Source organism: Acanthochromis polyacanthus, chromosome 24 (genome assembly GCF_021347895.1).
Source record: "Acanthochromis polyacanthus isolate Apoly-LR-REF ecotype Palm Island chromosome 24, KAUST_Apoly_ChrSc, whole genome shotgun sequence".
Classification (NCBI taxonomy): domain Eukaryota; kingdom Metazoa; phylum Chordata; class Actinopteri; family Pomacentridae; genus Acanthochromis; species Acanthochromis polyacanthus.
Window position 1 is genome coordinate 1,901,149 of NC_067136.1, and position 19,110 is coordinate 1,920,258.

A 19,110-nucleotide genomic window follows, 5' to 3' on the forward strand; every position below is an offset into this window, starting at 1 on the left:
GTCCGTTGAAGCAGCGCTGCCATGGAGGACAGAACACCAAGTCACACAATTCACGAGTAAACCTGAAGAATAAAACAGACACAATCAACAAATAAACAAGCAAACAAGCTCAGCCAATCAGAGAGCACTCACCTGTTTTCCAGACACTCTGGAGGGCCGAGAAACTCGTCCGTCTTTACAGCGAAACTTTGAGCTGAAAACTGGAGGAGAAATAAATTTCAGCAGAATGCAGTTCAGAAGAATTAGAACAGATTCAGATCTAAAAACATAAAAACTCTCATCAGTGACAGTTCATTAAGGAACACTCATACATGACGGTGGTATAAAACTGCATATTCCCTTCATTTACACACCTAAAGCTGCAGAGAAAGAATTTAAATGTGTAAATAAACGAATTAAACAGGAGATAACTCACCAGGACGGACAGCAACAGCAACAGGAGAGAAACTGAAACCATCCTGACAAACATCATCCGCCTGCTTTAGTCCAAAGTAAAACAAAATAAACTAATATTCTCCTTCTGTTGTTGTCGAACAGACTCCAGTGGTCACAATGACGTCCTCCATCAATCATTATCTGCTCCGTGTTGACAGACTCCCAACAGTAAACATGACAGACCAATCAGCAAACACAAGAAAACACCAATTTTTAAACTCTAAGCTTAGTAAAGTAGCTGTTTAAAGCTGTGGATCCTAGAAAAGCTGCTTCTTAGCTCGTATTCTGCTCATTATGATCAATATTCAGATGTCACAGGAAAAGATTTGCAGTTTACTTTGATGTCATAAAACACTCTTGTTTAGGTTTGCTAACATGTTTATAGATTAAACATATCGTTTGGAACCATCTAACATTTAGAAAATTAGTTTCACTTGGTTTTTTTTAATTTAAAGATTAGCTGTAGTTTCTGTTTCACGGCTGAGCTTGTGGTTTTATTTATTGGGTGAAATGAATTAGGGGGTTAGCTAACATTTTAGTTTGACAGCTCAAATAAATCTGGGGTTAGCAAACGCTTTTCATAAATAGATAAAACAAATTTAGGGTAGCTAACTTTTTTATTCAATGGTTTAAACAAATTTGGGTTAGCTAACATTTTTATTAAATAGCTAAGACAAATTTGGCTTAGCTAACATTTTTGTTTCGTAGTGAAATCAAATTTGGGGTTAGCAAATTATTCTGTTTAATAGCTAAAATAAATTTGGGAGTTAGCTAACATTTCTGTTTTGCCACATAAAGCAAATTTGGGGTTAGCTAATGCTTCTGTTTCATAGCTAAAACAAATTTTGTTTTTATAGACCCTTTAATGACCCACGTCACAAATGACGTCACAGCTTTAGCTGGAGGCAAAAGAGGAAGCCCGCGGCCGTGACCGAAAGGCGAAAGACTGAAGGACTAGGCTCTATCAACTTTTCTAAAATGTCGTCCTGCTGTGTTTTTGGATGCCAGAATAGGAGGAATGACATTGGCGAACGCAAATTAAAGTTTTATAGGATTCCACCGAACACTCGTGCTCAGAGGGAACGAAGACAGTTGTGGTTAAATGCACTGAGGCGAAAAGACTGGACAGAGACGATCAGCTGCAGTCAATTCCAGCCATTTTCAGTACAAAAAATTGCTAATATTCTATTTTTAAATAAAAAAATATGACGAGAAATACAGGGCATATTGGACGCGCATCGCGAGGTGCATTTCCTTGAAAACGACCTATTCGTGGATTATATACCGACTTAGACATGTTTTGGACAAAATAGTTTACTGGCTTGTGTCGTCTGGATGTCCAAGGTTGGATTATGGCCGTTTTTTGTGGAATATTTTCATCCTTGTGGTGTACATTAATGAACGCCCGGAAAACTGTGAGCTCGCGGCTGTGTGCGTTGGAAAGCCGTGTATAGAAGCAACGGATGGATGGAAGTATTTGTTTTTGTCGGACAAATGTGTTTATATTACCCGGCTGTGGTATTCACACTCTGAAGTGGATTTCATACCGGCGGAATTCATGAGAAACTATAAGCTTTCTCCATCAGCTCGTATAGTGTTTTGTATAATCGCGTTTGCAGCCTTCGGACATTCTTTAAATTCCTATGCAAATTAGTAAGTGTACCGCCGGCGGTACACTGAAGTTTAACGGGTTAAAATATGCTCGAGTTTGCAGCGCAAACTCCCAGCGCAAACTATTATACTCCCAGTCCCGCTTGACTTCTCGCCTCCGCTTTTGCCTCCAGCATAAGCCCCAGCCCACAAAAAACGTCACAATGTTTATAAACAAATAAAGGGTCTATTATATAAAACAAATCTTGGTTAAGCTACTGTTTCTCTTTAGGTGGCCGACTTACGCTATGCTGAACACATAATTGCTCGAGTTAGCAGCAAGTTCAGAGTGTTCAGACGTAAACAAACAGTTTTATTTTGGGCATTTTTACACTTAAACATGAAATGTATTTGACCTCAACAGTCTGATGTTTACAAAGTTTCATTCCCAGCTCCCATTGGCTAATAAAGTTTGAATTAGCTCGCTAGTTTTACCAATTAAATCAAATTTTGGGCAATAAATGGCAAGAGTGCTAAAGTAGCCACACCTGTGCCTGACAGCAGCTGGGGCTGATGGGAAATGTAGTTCTGAGAGTGTTTTACATTGTTTTTTAAATGACAGTTTTGATTAACAACAAAAAATATTGTTTAGTTGCTTCATAAAAAACCACCAATTGGACCAGATTTTAGTGAACAAACACAAAATATTTACAAGTTATGTTCGTCTGACTGTTTCTAGAAAGTTTCCAAACCTCAAAGCTGCCAAAATGAGTCACTGGTTTATCTGTAATATTGGTCCAAATGTTCCAAAGGTTGAACTAAAAATCAACACTGAACCCAGAACAATGAGGCAAAGAAAGACCAAATTAACTTATTTCAGTTCAGATTTATTGAGTTCTCAGGTTTGAACAGAGACTTCGTGCTGATAGATCAAAATATCAACAATTAATCCAAACCAAACACAACCTTTCACACAAGTAAATCCGTTTCTGCGGTTTTTATTCAAATCAGAAGCTTGAGAAAATGAAGCGTACAGACTTTTATTCACAACGCTCCTGGACTGATGGAGTCATTTGTCTCTTTATTGGCCAAGCCAGTCTTTTTTCTAACATTAATTATCAGATTAGAGGCTAGCGGGGATAGAGAGGACTTTTAATGCCACAAACACACCAGAAGCATCAATAATTCACATTTTTAAAGACTCTCTCCAATAGTTTCATGTTCGTGAACAATTTTACCTTTGGCAAACAAATGTTGTGACAAAATGTAAATATTTTGTGGAAAATCTCCGGTTTAAACTGCAGACTTATGGAACAAGCTGAGACTATCCCACATCCAGAGGACATCTGGTGCGTTTCTGGTGAGAATCTACGCATTTCCAGGGAAGGAATAAGCTTTCCTGGAGTGTGTAAAGGCAACTAGCAAAAAGAATTATGGCTTTTGAAATATATTGCACACACTTCACTCAATAATTCTGGACAACCCACATATATTGGAGCTGTAATTTACATCTAATAACAGAATACACACACAGGATGCCTTCATTGTGAAAATACATTAATTAGAACATCTTATTTTAATTGTGTTCATCAAAAATGCTGGATAAACATTCGGTTTAGCTACGATTTTGTTCAGGTTAGCTAAAAGTTTAGCTTAGATGGCTAACAGTTTACTTTGATGTCATAAAGTATTCTTGTTTAGGTTTTCTAATACATTTATATATTAAACATTTTGGTTTGGAACCATCTACATTTAGAAAACTACTTTCACTATCTTTTTAAAAATTTTTAAAAGGCTAGCTAAAGTTTCTGTTTCCCTGCTGAGCTTGTTCGGTAGGACATATTTGGAGCTAGCTAACATTTCTGTGAGATAAAACAAATTAGAGGTTAGCTAATGTTTCTGTTAAATAGCTAAAAAAATTCTGTGGATAGCCAATATTTTTGTTAAATAGCTAAAACAAATTGGGAAAGGCTAACATTTCTGTTTAATAGTTAAAACAAATTTGGGGTTAGCTATTGTTTTTGGTAAAAACCTTAAACAAATTTGGAGTTAGCTAATGCTTCGGTTTGATTGATAAAAGAAATCTGGGGTTAGCTAACATTATTGTTTGATCGTCAAAATAAAGTTGGGGTGGGCTAACGTTTTGGATAAATAGCTAACACAAATTTGGGGTTAGCTAACATTTTTATTTTGACATATAAAACCAAATTAGGTTTAACTAACATTTGTGTTTGTAAGCTAAAGCAAATTTGGGGTTTGCTAATGTTTTCTTTATACATAAAACAGATTTGGAGTTAGCTATGTTTTTTGTTAAATAGCCAAAACACATCTTGCCAACTATCAGTTTCAGATAAGCTAAATGTTCAGGTTAGCTAGCCTAAACAACAGAATCTGCAATTTAATGGTAGCCAACAAAACTGTTTGGTTTGGATTTTATTCTTTTCAGGTACTCGTAACATTAAAGTTAACAGGTTTTCTAGGCAACTCTATTTTTCAATTAGCTTTTTTTTCTATTTAGTGCTTCCTCCTCTGAATCCTTTCTTATGTTTTTGCTATTTTTCATTTTTTGTAGAAGTTACAAAGTCCTCTGATGTCTGGAGATGCTCATGTGATTCCTGTTTCCAGATATTTACAGAAACTGGATCGATGAGAAAAAGACAATCATCTTTTCAGTTGACCTTAAAAAGAAACGATGCTCGAGAACACTCAACATTTCACACAACACGGTCTATGATTTGGTTTTCTGTCAAGTTAAACACAAAAACAGTCCTTATCTTGTCTTTTCCTTGGCGAGGACTGTCATCAGGAGGAAAAAGCATTTTCTGGGCGAAAAGGTGAAGCACCTTTTCTATTATTACTATTGCAACAGACTGAAAGCCTTGATTATTGGTTTAAAAATCAATAAATTACACTCATACTGTATCTAAACACAACCTTTTTTGTGCTCTGAAAGAAAAATGAGAAAGAGAACTAAAAGGAGGGACATAAATGTGGCAACAGTTATCAAACAAGGAAAGAAAAATCACTGAGAATGAAGAATCTTCTTCTGTTTTCATTTTATTGCACCATGTGGATCTCCACCGCTAACCGTAAGCCGATCATTTGGGTTCAACAATAAATCTTCCACACACCGAACAGCAAAGTCTCATTAAAGAAAAGAAAAAGTTTAGACATATGCAGAGAAACACGTGATGCAGAAATGTATTCTACAGTTTTAACACACAGAAACACTGACAGAAGCAACGGATGAAACGAACAAACCAAAGTCTTCTGTGAAGGAAGTTGTGACGGTTTATGAATGGAGACGGAAGCCAGAAATGGAGGAAACGTGTTGCGTTTGACTTTTAATTATCATCACAGAAACAGAAACGCTTTATTATCAGGAACATTTACCTGTATTAGAGTTCATTTTATGCTTTTGTGTGCAGTTTCGCGCAGTGAAAAAGAAAAAAGGCAGTCATTTCTGATTTCCAACTTGACAGATATTTTAATGCCGACGTACAAAAGCGCAGTGATTCAGAAAATTCTTTAAAAATTGCTTTAAAAATTAGCCTTGAATGTCGAACATCAAAAGATACAAACTGGAGCCTCTAGCATGCTAAAATGTTAGCATCAATGCTTAATGCTCACGCTAAAATGCTAACTTGTAGCACAATCTATGACAGTTGAATATAGTAGCATGCTACCTTGTTATGTGATAGCTAACAAGTTAACACTGTAGCAAGAGCTAGGAGTGCATTGCTAAAATAGTATATAGCATTGTTAAGCAATTTTTTAATGTATATTGGATAATTTAATAGTTAAATAATAATTATAACAATTGCTACAGCTTCTTTCCAGACTTTTAACAACGATAGCTGGTAAAAACTTCTTCGAGCAGCATGTTAACATTTTAAGCAAGAGCTTTTAGCTCCAAAATAGTATATAGCATAGGTGAAACAATTTTATAGTGCTGGTAAATTAATGACTTTGTGTATTTGTTCCAGAACTTTGAAACAAACATTAGCTAGCTAAAATGTTAGCTTGTGCAAACTTCTATTTTTGCTAGCTAAAGCCTCCACTGTCATGTCAACATGTAGGCATTAACACCCCGTGTGGCACTATAATGCTAACTTTTTAGGTCAATTTTATGACAGAAAATCAATATATTAACATAATACCTTGTAATGTGATGACAGTTAGCATGCTAATGTTGTAGCAAGAGCTTTTAGCAAGTTCAAAATAGCATTTAGAATTGGTTAAACAATTTTATAGCACTGGTAAATAATTCTTTTGTGCATAGAGGGTCATTTAATAGTTAAAAAATCATTTTAACAATCACTAATTCTTCTTTCCAGATCTTACTGTATCAACATAAGCTGGTGAAAACTTCTTCAACCAACATGCTAGCATTGTAGCAAGAGCTTTTAGTATATAGCATGGGTGAAACAATTTTTTTGTGCATTGTTCCAGAACTTTGAAACAAACATTAGCTAGCTAAAACTTTTGCTTTTAGCAAGCTAAAGCCTCCACTATCAGGTCAGTATGTTAGCATAACACCAGCATGGAGCTATAATGCTAACTTTTTCAGCAATGTTATGACACAAAACCAATATATTAGTGTGCTACCTTTTAAATTATTTTGTTCCAGAACTTTGATACAAATGCTAGCAAACTAAAATCTTTGCTAGCAATCTCCTAGCATTAGCAGTTGGTCAAATATTGCGTGTTTACCAAGAAAAGTCCGTTTGTATTTTTTAGAAATAGTGGATGCCATTTTTTCCCCTTAATTGCGTAACGTCTAAGAAAAACTATCCTTACTAATGGACGCCTCATTTCACAATGCCTTATGCATCTCTTATGTTACGGTCATGTCCGTTAGCTCGCTAAATTGTTAGCCTCAAAGGCTTCGAGACGGTTATATTGATGTCCATAAGATGCGTACCAAGTGTTTTGACTTCAAGAACTGCCCTATAGAAACTCTTTAAAGGTAATTTATTATGATTATTATTTATTATTATTAATTTCATTATCAACACAACTCCTAAACACAGACGACTCTGGTTGTTTTTGTACATTTTTTACCAATGAAGTAATTCATTTGGTGTGTTAAGTTGTTCTGAGGTAAAGTTTCAAATCACACAAAGACATGAAGAAAACTTACATCCAAAGACGTGCAGGCACAAAATACACAATGAAATAAAAACATCCAGCAATAGACAAACACACATGTATAATTTGGTCGTTTCTTTCTGTCATTACATTCAATATAGGGAGAAGTACTGTTGTGACTTTATTCAAGTACGTCCTTCAACCTGGTGCAAGCAAAGATGTCGTTAAGGTGACTGTAAAAGTAGAACTAAATAATTTAATTCATTGGTTCGCTGTTTTAGGAGTTAAATATGGAGTAAAACCACATTTTGGCAGTAAATTTTCCTGCCTTTTCCTTGGAGTGTTTGTCAAAGCTACCTAATATAAAACCGGTCCATCTTTTCGTTGTGTTAACATTTATATATATATATATATATATATATATATATATATATATATATATATGTTATATATCATAGTCAATAATATCAAACTACTGAAAAGCAAAAGGGTCATGATACATGATCTTTAGAGGTTGTGCTTCTTTTTCCTCAGGACATTTATAGACACTAAAACTGCTCTTCATTGTTGATCTACATAATAGAGTAAAACACAATAGAACAAAAGAATCAAGCAGCTCAAGCTACACAACAGTAATGCCAGGACGGACGTGAAGCCTTCGGTCGCTTCCATAATTTACTCAACAAACGAGGACAGTTTTAGGAGTTTCTCAGAGGCAAAGCTGCTTCGGTTTGATGAAATCACCTCTCTGAGCTGATAAAACCACATTCCTTCAAAGCAGGCGTAGAATACAAACAGATAAGAAAAGAATGTGTCAATATAATGCCACTGTTACATAATTTAAAGCTCCTTGTTAGCTACCATCTAAGTCTTTGTCATGGTGAAAAGAAAAAGTCATGTCTTGGAAAAGACCGATTATATTCTCTTCAGTCCTGACCCAACCTGCAGTTCCCCTGACTTTGGTTCATCCACACCACAATTTGCTTCTGCTGTGAGGAATCTGGGTGTAATTTTTGGCGAGGGACTTAACTTTATGAAGCAGATCAGTTCAGTTGTAAGGGCGAGCTTTTTCCAACTAAGGCTCCTGAGCAGAGTTAAGCCATTCCTGTCCCAGGCAGATTTGGAAAAGGCTGCTCACGCTTTTATCAGCTCAGGGCTTGATTATTTTAATGCCCTTCACGCTGGACTTAATCACTCACTCCTCCATAAACTTCACTTGGTTCAAAACGCAACAGCACGTCTCATCTCCAACTCCTCAAAATACTCTCACATCACTCCGGTCCTTCAAGTGCTCCACTGGCTCCTGGTGCGCTTTCGAGTCCAGTACAAGGTCCTGTTGTTCGTGTTTATGGCCATAAACGGGCGTGCCCCCCCCACATCTCAGAGCTGTTGGCAATTTACCAACCTGCCAAGATACTACGCTCGTCTAGCAAACCTCCTTGGTTGTCCCCAGGGCAAGATATAGAAAGTATGGTGACCGCTCTTTTGCCGTTCTTGGCCCTAAGCTTTGGAACTCTCTTCCATCGCACTTACGGTCCATTTCTGAATTAAATGTTTTTAAATGTCGTCTGAAAACGCACCTGTTCCATGTAGCGTGTGACGCTTAGCTCTTTCTAGAACTGTGTGTTTCTTAAAATGCTTTTACTTATTTATTTTATTTTACTCTGTTAAGCGCCTTGTGCTCCTTTTGGCTGTTGGAAGGCGCTTTATAAATAAAATTTGATTGATTGATTGATTGGTGCCCATTGCTAGCTAAACTCCTACAAAAGGCTTTGTCATGGTGTCCCTTTACTAGTTAAACTCCCTTATTAGTATTTTTCATGGTGCTCATTGCTAGCTAAACTCCCACATTGGTCTTTGTCATGGTGTCCACTAGAGTTAGCGCTTAGCTCATCACATACAGTAGCTTCCCAACGAGTGTTAAGCCGTCAAACCAGTGGGAAGACTGCTTTAAATGTGTTCACTGGCCTAGTTTAGTGTTGAACAGTCAATCAGTCTATGGTTGCCATAAACAGCCTTTCTGTCAATAAAGTTATTACTTGTAGTTTTTCCAGATTTCTGGCAAACAGTCAGAGCTAAATCTGCTGCACATTTTCAGCACAAGTCATATTTTTGTATGCAAATGAGGTTTGTGTGAAACTTGTGGCTAATTTTGGTCTGTTGATTTTCAATTGTGCTTTGTAGTTGTTGGTTTGTTAAGTGTATTTTGGGGAGTTTTTCTATGAGGATCGGCGTCTAGGGATTTAAAAGCGATCTGTCCATGTGGTAGCTGCACCTTTAGCCTTCAGAGGGCGCAGCGCGAGCAGCCAGAATGTTGACGGAGCAGAAGTCTTTGCTGTAAATTAGCCACAACTTTGTCTGGAATCTGAAAGAAAGCCTTCGAATTCTACAGCAGCGACATTTAAAAAGGTGTTTTCAACCTCCAGAGCTACTGTGCGTCTGAGAAACATCAGAGTTAAACCTGCAGGACGCTAAACGTGGAAACTCACAGACCGACACGATGACCGAGAATCGACAGCACAAATCCTTTCATATTGCTGCGAAATGTGCGTTTTCAGCCGTTTTAATCTGTGCATATGGCGGCAGCATGTGCGAGCCCGGAATGAGTGTGTTGTGTTTGTTTAAGCCACGGTCGGTGAGAGAGAAGGCTGCGATGCTTCGTTTAGAAATCACGAAAAAGGCAAAATAAAGAAGGTTTAAAGCATAGGTTTGAATTTCTAGACATCATGTTTCCCTGCTGCTTCATCCTGCACCCTGAAATCTGTCAGTATTTACGATTCTTTCCCACACATGTACACAAACCGTTAAGATGACTTTAGTGTAAGGCCATGATTTGTTAGCTTTTCACAATAAAGGTTTGATTTTAGGGCCCGTTCACACAGAAAAGACTCATTTGTTCCCAGAAGGTTCGTCAGTATCGTGATCTGCAGAAACTGTCGGATTATTCATGCAGTTTTGTGTCAAAAATGTGCAGAAAGTGATTGTGTGCGTCCCTGAGTGAACGAGCCCTTCACAATAAAACGCCTCGTGTGTTTACGTCTTGAACCAAAAACCTGGTGCTGGCTGAACCGTGGCTCTGCGTCTGTCGGTGAAACCTCGGTTCTGTCAGCAGACGTCGATGGGAGGCCTGTCTGAGGAGTGCAAGTTAATCTGGAATCTCATTGACTTGGCTGAAGAAAATAAATAAAGTTTAAAAAAACAAACAAACAAAAGTTTGGAGAGAAAAGCAGGCGGACGGGCGATCTGGACACCGCCGACACACCTGAGCTCCTTCATGGTCTCCGGGTTACGGCGTCCCGACAGGTGAACCTTTGAGGCTGTTGAGCGCCGCGTGGATCCTGAAGTGCAGCCGAGACTCCATGGAGTAGTCCTTATAGTTGGTCCTGAGGCAGAACAAAACCAGTCAGAGTCAACAGAACCAACAGCAAACCCTCCAGTGAAGGCCTCACAACAAACCAGGAAACATTCCTGACGCGGTTCGGATCATAAAGCACGTCTGGAATTTCAGTTGTTTCACAACAACCTGTTCAGGCGTTCTGGTCTGCAGGGTTTCATTCTGGATATTTATTTGTATACCGACATAGAAATGTTATGTCGAGCAGACACTGATGTCACTAAGGCTTTATAGAGCTGTATGAACACATGTGAAGGTGTTTTATGATATTTAAAGATGCAAAGAGATCAAACAGGTGTTTAAACCTGAATAAAGATGTATAAAAGTTTATTCTGTTGATGATGTATGATACAATAAGAATCTATAGAGCGGTATAGGCTAAATATGCAGCATGGGTACATATGTCTATGAAAGGTATATAAAGAGGTATATTATTGTATATGAAACTGCTGAGGCATTTTTAAAGACACATGAAAGTATACAGAGACGTAGAAATGCGTTCCAAGGTATATACAGGTGTATAAATGTGTATAAAGGTAGGCTATATCTACAGAGGTGTCAGGAAGTGCATGCAGGTATACAGAGGTGTATGAACATGGATTAATGTATTTTATGGCATACAAAGGTGTAAAAGAGGTCAAAGAGGTGTATAAACCAGAATAAAGTTGTATAAAAGTTTATTCTGATGATGTAAAAAGGTGTGTACAGGTATAAAAATGTTCATAAAGGTGTCTAAAGGTATATAAATATGCATAAAGATGTATAAAGGTAAAGAAAGGTGTATAAAGGTGTACAAATGTACATGAAGGTGTATGAGGTCTATGAATGTATATAATCGTATATGATGATATACAAAGGTGTATAATGTGTAAAAATGTTTATAAAAGTGTATAAATATATATAAAGGTGTATGAAGGTATAAAAACTCATATAAAATGTATAAAGGTACATAAAGGCGTATAAAGGTATATGTAGATGTATAAATATGTATAAAGGTATATAAAGGTATAGACAAGTGTATTAAGGTATATAAAGGTGCATAAAGATAAATGAAGGTGTATAAAGTTGTATAAATGTGTATGAGGTTTATGAAGGTATATAAATGTATATGATGATACATGAAGGCGCATAAAGGTGTATACAAGTACATAAAGGTGTATGAGGTCTGTGAAGGTATATTATTATATACGATGATATACAAAAGTGTATAAATGTGTAAAAAAATTTTATAAAAGTGTATAAATATATAGAAAGGTGTATGAAGGTATATAAATGTGTATAAATGTGTAAAAATGTTTATAAGGGTATATAAAGGAGTATAAATGCTTGTATTATGACGAGGAACATTTTAAAGTCCACAGTTTTCAACCTACTTGGCGTTTTCGATGTAGGCGGTGGCCTTGGAGAAATCTCCCTGTTGTTTATAGAGCAGCCCCAGTTCATAGAGAGTGAAAGGAATCAGGTAGTGATCGTACCGGATACGACTCTCACTGCAGGGAAACACAACATGACACAAGATAACACACTAAAACACCAGATAATCCAACACAACACACTACAACACAGAGCCAAGATAACCACTGACTCTGTACACAATAAAACATGATAACATCTCAGTACTAAGTGGACAAACCAGCCTGTCTCTGTGTGTTGGTGTGTGTTATAATGTGTATTGCTGTGTGTTGTTGTGTTAGCGTTACCTGGACAGGACCTGTGTGAAGCAGAGCTCGGCCTGCAGTAACCTCCCCAGATGTTTCAGACAGAGACCCTTCAACATCTGGACCAGACAGCTGCTGTCTGGATGGAACTCTGACGGGTCTGCAGGAGACAAAGACACCGACATGTATTAGAACATGGAAGTGGGAACATAATCCAGCTTATTTCATAGATTTACCACACATCAGGTTGGATTACTGAACATCTGAAAACAGGATTCTCAACACGAACGGTTCACAAACACGGAGACGTTTCACTTTAGTGAATAGAATCTGTAGATGAGACATTTATTATCAACAGTTATGGAAAATGTTGGAGGTATTTCCAAGTGGACATTATTAACAGCTTTGACCTGCTTTTGTTGTTTGTTTGTTGCATAAATCACGTTTTATTTCTGTGATTTTAGTAGATTTGACCAATAATTTAACACATCTAAGCTTTAATATAAGTGAATTTTTTCTTTAGAAAACTTCAAATATTTAAAAATCACTGATATATTTGCTGATTTAAATAGTTAGATTTTACAGTCACATGCTGTAAAAAACAGACTTATGATGTTTTTACATTTTTGCTAACACAAATGAGTATTTATAAGCACAGTTTATCCTTAAATGTTTTCATGGAGAAACATTTTTTGAAACAGGCTTCTGTTTTGTATTTGTGGAAAATATGTAGAAAATTAAAAAAATCTGACTAGTTTGTCACTGAGCACATTTAGAAAACTTAGGACAGAAGGGAAAAAGAAGGAAGTTATTAGAATATTTTCTGTTTTTGATAGTAAAGGCTGCTATAGTTTCTATTCTGGTTTATTTAACAGATTTATTGCAGGTCTGATGATTGAACATCTGCAAACAGGATTCATCATCTGAAAAATGTTGACTTTCATTAGATATTTGAAATTTATGAAGACATTTTTTGAGCTTTAAATAAGGACAATACCGGGCTGAGGGTGTGATTGTTTTCTTGAAAATCAGGATATTTATCAAAGCTTTATTAAAAATGAGGACAGAGGAGAAATTACAGAAATGTGTAAAAGGGGGATATTATTTTTTATTTTTAATTCTTTGGAAAAGACAAACATTTCCGAAATGAAGCGTTTTTTTGAGTGACTTTAGGAGAAATTTTAGGTGGGAAAAAATATGTGATGACGAAAAAGCTGTTTTTGAATGAAGTCAGAAAATAATTGGAAAATTACAGAAAAGTGTAAAATTGGGTTAAAAAATGAGTGAAATCTGAATAAATCAGCACACTTAGAATTAATATTTTTAATTAACCCTACTATAGTCAAACAGTAACTAAAATATTTTTGGATCAATGAGGATGTTCAATAATTCTCGGACATTTTTGGAAAAATCACGACATTTTTGAAATCAGGAAATGTTTTGAAAGCTGGAAAACGTGAGGACAAACTTGTCAAATATTTGTAAAAAAAACAAAACAGAGCCATTGTGAAAAATTAAGGAAAATAAGGAAATCATTTTAACTGGGCTATTTCCAAAAATCCTTTTAGGTTGAGGCTACTTTAGGAGAAAAATAATATTTTTGAGGATGTGAAATAAAACTCGGAAAATTTTAGAAAATCATAATTTTTTTGCTAAATGTTCCAAAGCCTGAACAGTTCAGAAAAAAAAACTAGAATATTTGTAAAATCTGTGGTTTGCCCTAGGTCATTTTTCTTTTAAAAATGCAGAATAATTTTGGTAAAAAGCTGTTGTTTAGTGAAAGAGAGGACCGAAGGCGGAGCCCTGAGGAACTCCACCTCATTCTCTTGCTTTAGCATTAGCACTAAACAGTGTTAGCATTAACACTCCTAGCTCGACACTATGTTTAGCTTACTGGGGTCATTGCGAATCTGCTCCTCGGCCTTTTCTATGGTGACCAGCAGCGCCTCGGTGCAGTCGGCTCGTTTCCCGACTATGGTGAAGAGGTTCCAGACGTACATCATCTCCTACGGAGGGAATGAAACGATGGTAAACACCTTCAAACCAGCGATGATTGGAGCATTAGCCAGGGTAAAGTTCAGTACCAGAGCAGGGATGACCAGCAGGACAGGGTTAGCAGCTTTGTAGCGTCTCGACTTCCTCACAGCAAACTTCTCCATTGGGATGGATTTTCCTGCCAGACGCTGTTTCAGACCTTCAACCTGCCTGAAGAACAAAAACACCGACAAAGGAGTTTACAGATGACCAGCAGAGGGTGATGAGGGAGTTTAATGAAGGAGCACTGTGACAGAGACTAAACACGTTAACCATTAATTTAGTATTAATTTACATTTTGAAAATTAAAGACTGGTTAAAAAACTATAAATGCTGTTGGCATCACTAATCTGTATTTCTATAAATTATTATTTTTGTTTAAACAATGTGTGACTGTAAAGTTTTACTGTATTCGCATCAGCTAAAATTATCGCTAAAGCTGATATTATTTTTACAGTTTTGCACATTTTTGTAGATTTTTGGAATGATATTTTGAATCATTTTTACAGTTTTTTATAGCATAGCTGTAGCAATAGTACTAATCAATATTTGCAAAATGCAGGTTTTTGATGTGAATTTTATTTACAATTTTGTTTTTGTTTTTTAATTTCAAATGTGATTTTTTTCTGAGGTATTTACAGATATATAAAGGTCTATGTAGGTATGTGGAGACACACAGATGTATATAAAGGTATATAAACAAGCACAAAGGTATGTAAAGGTGTATAACATGTCTAAAAGTCTATACAATATATAAAGATGTATAAAGTATATAACGGTTTATAAAGGTGTATGAAGGTATTTAAAGGTATATAAAAGCACATAAAGGTATATAACAGTGTATAAAGGTACATAAAGGTGTATTAAGGTGTATAAATACAAATCAGTTAAAGACATCATCATAGTTTGCTGCTGTTTTCACAGTTTTGGACTTTTCAATAGTTATTTTTAATGTACTTTTTCTGGTATCCTTGCTGCCAGATTTCTATAGTTTTTTATAGTGTAGTTGTAGTGAGAAGTACCACAGAAACATCAGTAATATTTAGTTGCTTTGATTTAAATCCAGTAAATAAAACATAGGTTTTGGTGTAAACATTGTTCACAATTTAGTTTGTTTAGGGTTAACATGTAAATTATTGCTTGTTTTCTGGCATTTTACAAGATATTATCTGTAATTTAATGTGTTTTATTATTATTAACTTAAATTCGTAAAAAATACAATAAAATCAAAAAAGGAATTTTTAATTTTTTTTAGTTTATTTCATTGTCTGACTATTTATTTCCTGAGAATATCTCGTATATTTTCATGCATTTTGTGTAAATGTGTTAATTTTTCAAGGCTTCAGATGACGATAATGATGTTAGTTAGATTAGTAGATCAGTTTTAAAGCTGGAACCTGAAAAGCTCCACCACGTCTTCTCCCGTCTTCTTCGCCTCGTCCTCTGACATCATGCTCAAGATGGCCGCCTTCTGGTAAACGTAGATCGCCTGCACAGGAAGCGGTTTAGTTTAGCGGGGCGTCGTGTTTTCAGACATTAGCAGCGTCTGTTTAGCTGACCTTGGACCAGCGGCTCTCTCTGCACAGCAGGTCGGCGTAGTGGAACGCCTGCTTCCAGTCCTGCTGGTACGAATGAGTCCACATCAGCTCCCAGTAACACAGATGGTGGATCTGCTTCCACTCCTGCTGGCTGCTGATGCACTCTTCATAGCGAGCCCGGGCCTGGACAGCAAAATATACACATTATTATCTCATTAATCATCCACTGATTACTATGTTATTATACCACTAATAAAATTATTATACCACTAATACATTGATTACTACATTATTATTATAACTACACACAGTCTGTATACACTGTGTAAATAAAAATGATCTATATCTGTATATCCTGTACATAAGCTCCAGAAATGCACCATTTCCACTGATCACTTTAAACTAAGTTAGTTTATGTTGCTATGTTATGTCATGTTATGTTATGTTATGTTATGTTAATTTTTCTTATTACGTAATGTTAAAATTATGTAAGTATTTGTAATATTTTTTGTTGTTGCATAATTTATGTTTATTATTAAATTTTCTATTTGTCTGGCACAAGAGGGTACTGTAAAATACTGGAGTCAAATTCCTTGTACGTGCTCACATACTTGGCAAATAAAAGTGATTCTGATTCTGATTCTGATTCTACCATACAAACACTGATTACTACATTATAATATCACCATATACCATCTCTGATGTTCTAAATAAATAAATAGCGAGGTTAAACTTGTTTTGTGTGAATCTAAAAGTCCAAACCTTCTCAAAGTTTCCTTTCAGAGCAGTGATTCGAGCCGAGTAGAACAGGATTATGGAGCCCTGAAAGACAGAACACACTCTCAGACAAAGTGCTTAAATTGCTGCTTTGTGTGCTTTTTTCTGAACCATAATCTATATCTGTGCTGCTGTGGTGTTTGTGTTTTCCATACTTTGGGGTATTTGTGTTTGTATGGTTCCAGCAGAGCTTCGGCCTCCACCACGTTTCCTTCTCCGGTTCCTGATCACAGAAAACAGCAAAGTTCAGCGTCCTGGATCTCCTGATGAAGTAAATAAAGCTGATAAAGTTCCCTACCAAGGACCAGAGACACATAGGTGTGGTAGAAGAGCAGCGTCAGAACGCAAAGGATGGACTTCAAACTGTGGCTGGAAGCTCCGTCGTTGAGCTGAGCCAAACCGAAGCCCTGCAGACAGAGAAAGTTCAGACAACAAACCACTTTAAAGTCTGTTTCAGGTTAGTTCTCTGGACTCTAAGGACTGAGAATGTCTCCAAAATGACGCAAAACAGGTCCAACAAGACAAAAGCTTCTCACAAATGACTCAAAACATGTCGAGCAAGACAAAAACGTCTTCAAAATGATCCAAAACATTTCCAATGAGACAAAAGCGTCTCAAAAATCACCTAAAATTTGCCCAATATGACAAAACATCTAAAAAATGACCCAAAACATGTCCAACGAGACAAAAATATGTTCAAAATGACCTGAAATTGGTCAAAACCTGACAAAAATGTCTCCAACATGACCCAAAATTTACCCAAAATCACAAAAATGGTCCAACATTAAGTAAAATTTGTCAGACTTGACTTCACTTAAAGGACCTAAAACATGTCCTGCAACACAAAAACCCATCCAAAGTGATTTATAATGTGCCCAACGTGATAAAAACTTGTTTAAAATGACTCAACATTTGTCCAATATTTCAAAAAGTTTTTAAGAATGATTTAAAATGCATCCAACTTGATAAAAACTTTGCCCAAAATAATAAAAATTCATCCAGCATGACAAAAAATGTCCAAAAAGCTTCAAAGTTTGTCCAGAAACACAAAAACTCCTCGAGAATGACTCAAAATTTGACCAGTGTTTCAAAAATGTGTTAGACGTGCCTCAAAATTGGTCATAACCTGACAAAAACTGGTCCAAAATTACTAAAAACTAGTCCAACATGAAACCAATTTGCCCATTATGACTGAAAACATATTAACTAAGAAAAAACAGTGTCCAAAGTGACTCAAAAGGCGTCCAAAGTGATGAAAACTTCACTTACAGGACCCAAAACGTGTCCAACAAGACAAAAACTTCACTAAAACGAAACAAAATTAGCCCAACCTTGTCCAAAATGATTTAAAATTTGTCCGAGACAAAAATGTGCTTAAAATGACTCGATATTTGCCCAGTGTTTGAACAAATGTGTTGAAAACATGAGTTAAACTCAAAATGGCTCCAAATTGGTACAAACTTTCCTAAGATCAATAAAACTCGTCCTATGTGGCGAAAAATTGTCCAAAATGCAGAAAAATTTGTCAAACTTGATGAAAATTTAAATGACTCCAAATATGTCCAGGGAGACAAAAACTTGTTTAAAATGAAGCAAAATTTGTCCAACGTTACGAGACCTTGTCAAAACAAGACATGGTCATCAATATCCCCCGCCACATGTGATGTCTATGAGTCTATATCCAAAATAGTGATCAAGGGCCATAACTCTGTTAAATATTATCGCACAGGTCTCATTTTCGAACTTGATCAAGGTGTCCATGGTGTGAAGCTACACACTAAATTTCGTAATCCTAGCTGTAATAGTTTCTGAGAAAAGCTGTCCCCTTCATGTCGGACGGACGGACGGACGGACGGAGGCCAAACCTATATCCCCCTTTTCCACTTCGTGGAGGCGGCGGATAATAATTCAGAATTTGTCCAGCAAGACAAAAACTCTCCCAGACTGGCTCAAAATGTGTCCAATGTGATAAAAACTTGTTTAAAATGACTCAAAACTTGTCCAGTGTTTTAAAAGCGTATTAAAAATGATTTAGAATTGGTCAAAACTTGACAAAAACTGTGTCCAAAATAATAATGATGTGTTGTAACTTGGTAAAACATCGCCCAAAATAATTAACCCAAATCACGCCTAACAAGACAACAACATGGACAAAATTTGTCTAATGTTTCAACAATTTATACAAAATGACTCAAAATTGGTCAAAAGTAAAATAAACATTGTTTGAAATAAGTCAAAATGTGTCCAATTTGACAAAAACGAGTCCAAAATCATTCACAATTTGTCTAACAATAAAAATTTGTCCAATGTGACAAAACATTTCTAGAACAACTCAAAGTTTGTCCAAAGTTATGCCAAAAGGACCCAAAACATGCCCCAAAAGTCAGAAATCAGTGAAATGTGACACTTTTCCTAAATGAAGAAAAATTGGTCAAAACTGGTGAAAACTTTTCTGAAACAACTCAAACTTTGTCCAACATATCAGAAACGTATTCAACATGTAGAAAAATGTGACAATTGCATGCCCAAAATGACCCAAAACTTCACCATAATGACTAAAAATAAGTTAAATGTGATAAAAAAAGAAAAACTT

The 19,110-nt window shown here is 36.2% G+C and overlaps 1 protein-coding gene and 1 long non-coding RNA gene across 3 annotated transcripts in view; both read right to left on the minus strand.

Annotated features, from left to right (window-relative positions):
- Positions 1-717, minus strand: LOC127532535 (uncharacterized). The gene is made up of 3 exons (XR_007939950.1): positions 416-717; positions 133-200; positions 1-62 (listed from the first exon to the last, which is right to left on the minus strand). It is a non-coding gene; the product is annotated as an uncharacterized LOC127532535 (long non-coding RNA).
- Positions 1-19,110, minus strand: part of LOC110971193 (tetratricopeptide repeat protein 39B-like) — a 37,821-nt gene that overhangs the window by 6,449 nt on the left and 12,262 nt on the right. The window contains exons 10-19 of one of the 2 annotated variants that reach the window (XM_051944333.1): positions 16,816-16,924; positions 16,673-16,740; positions 16,503-16,562; positions 15,762-15,923; positions 15,600-15,691; positions 14,253-14,373; positions 14,063-14,174; positions 12,211-12,328; positions 11,884-12,000; positions 5,065-10,499 (exon numbers count right to left, since the gene is read on the minus strand). In XM_051944333.1, coding sequence (XP_051800293.1) covers positions 10,403-10,499; positions 11,884-12,000; positions 12,211-12,328; positions 14,063-14,174; positions 14,253-14,373; positions 15,600-15,691; positions 15,762-15,923; positions 16,503-16,562; positions 16,673-16,740; positions 16,816-16,924 — 1,056 coding nt within the window. In that variant the 3' untranslated portion in view covers positions 5,065-10,402. Of the gene's footprint in view, positions 1-5,064; positions 10,500-11,883; positions 12,001-12,210; positions 12,329-14,062; positions 14,175-14,252; positions 14,374-15,599; positions 15,692-15,761; positions 15,924-16,502; positions 16,563-16,672; positions 16,741-16,815; positions 16,925-19,110 lie in introns of those variants that run through there. The other variant, XM_051944334.1, reaches the window with a different exon arrangement.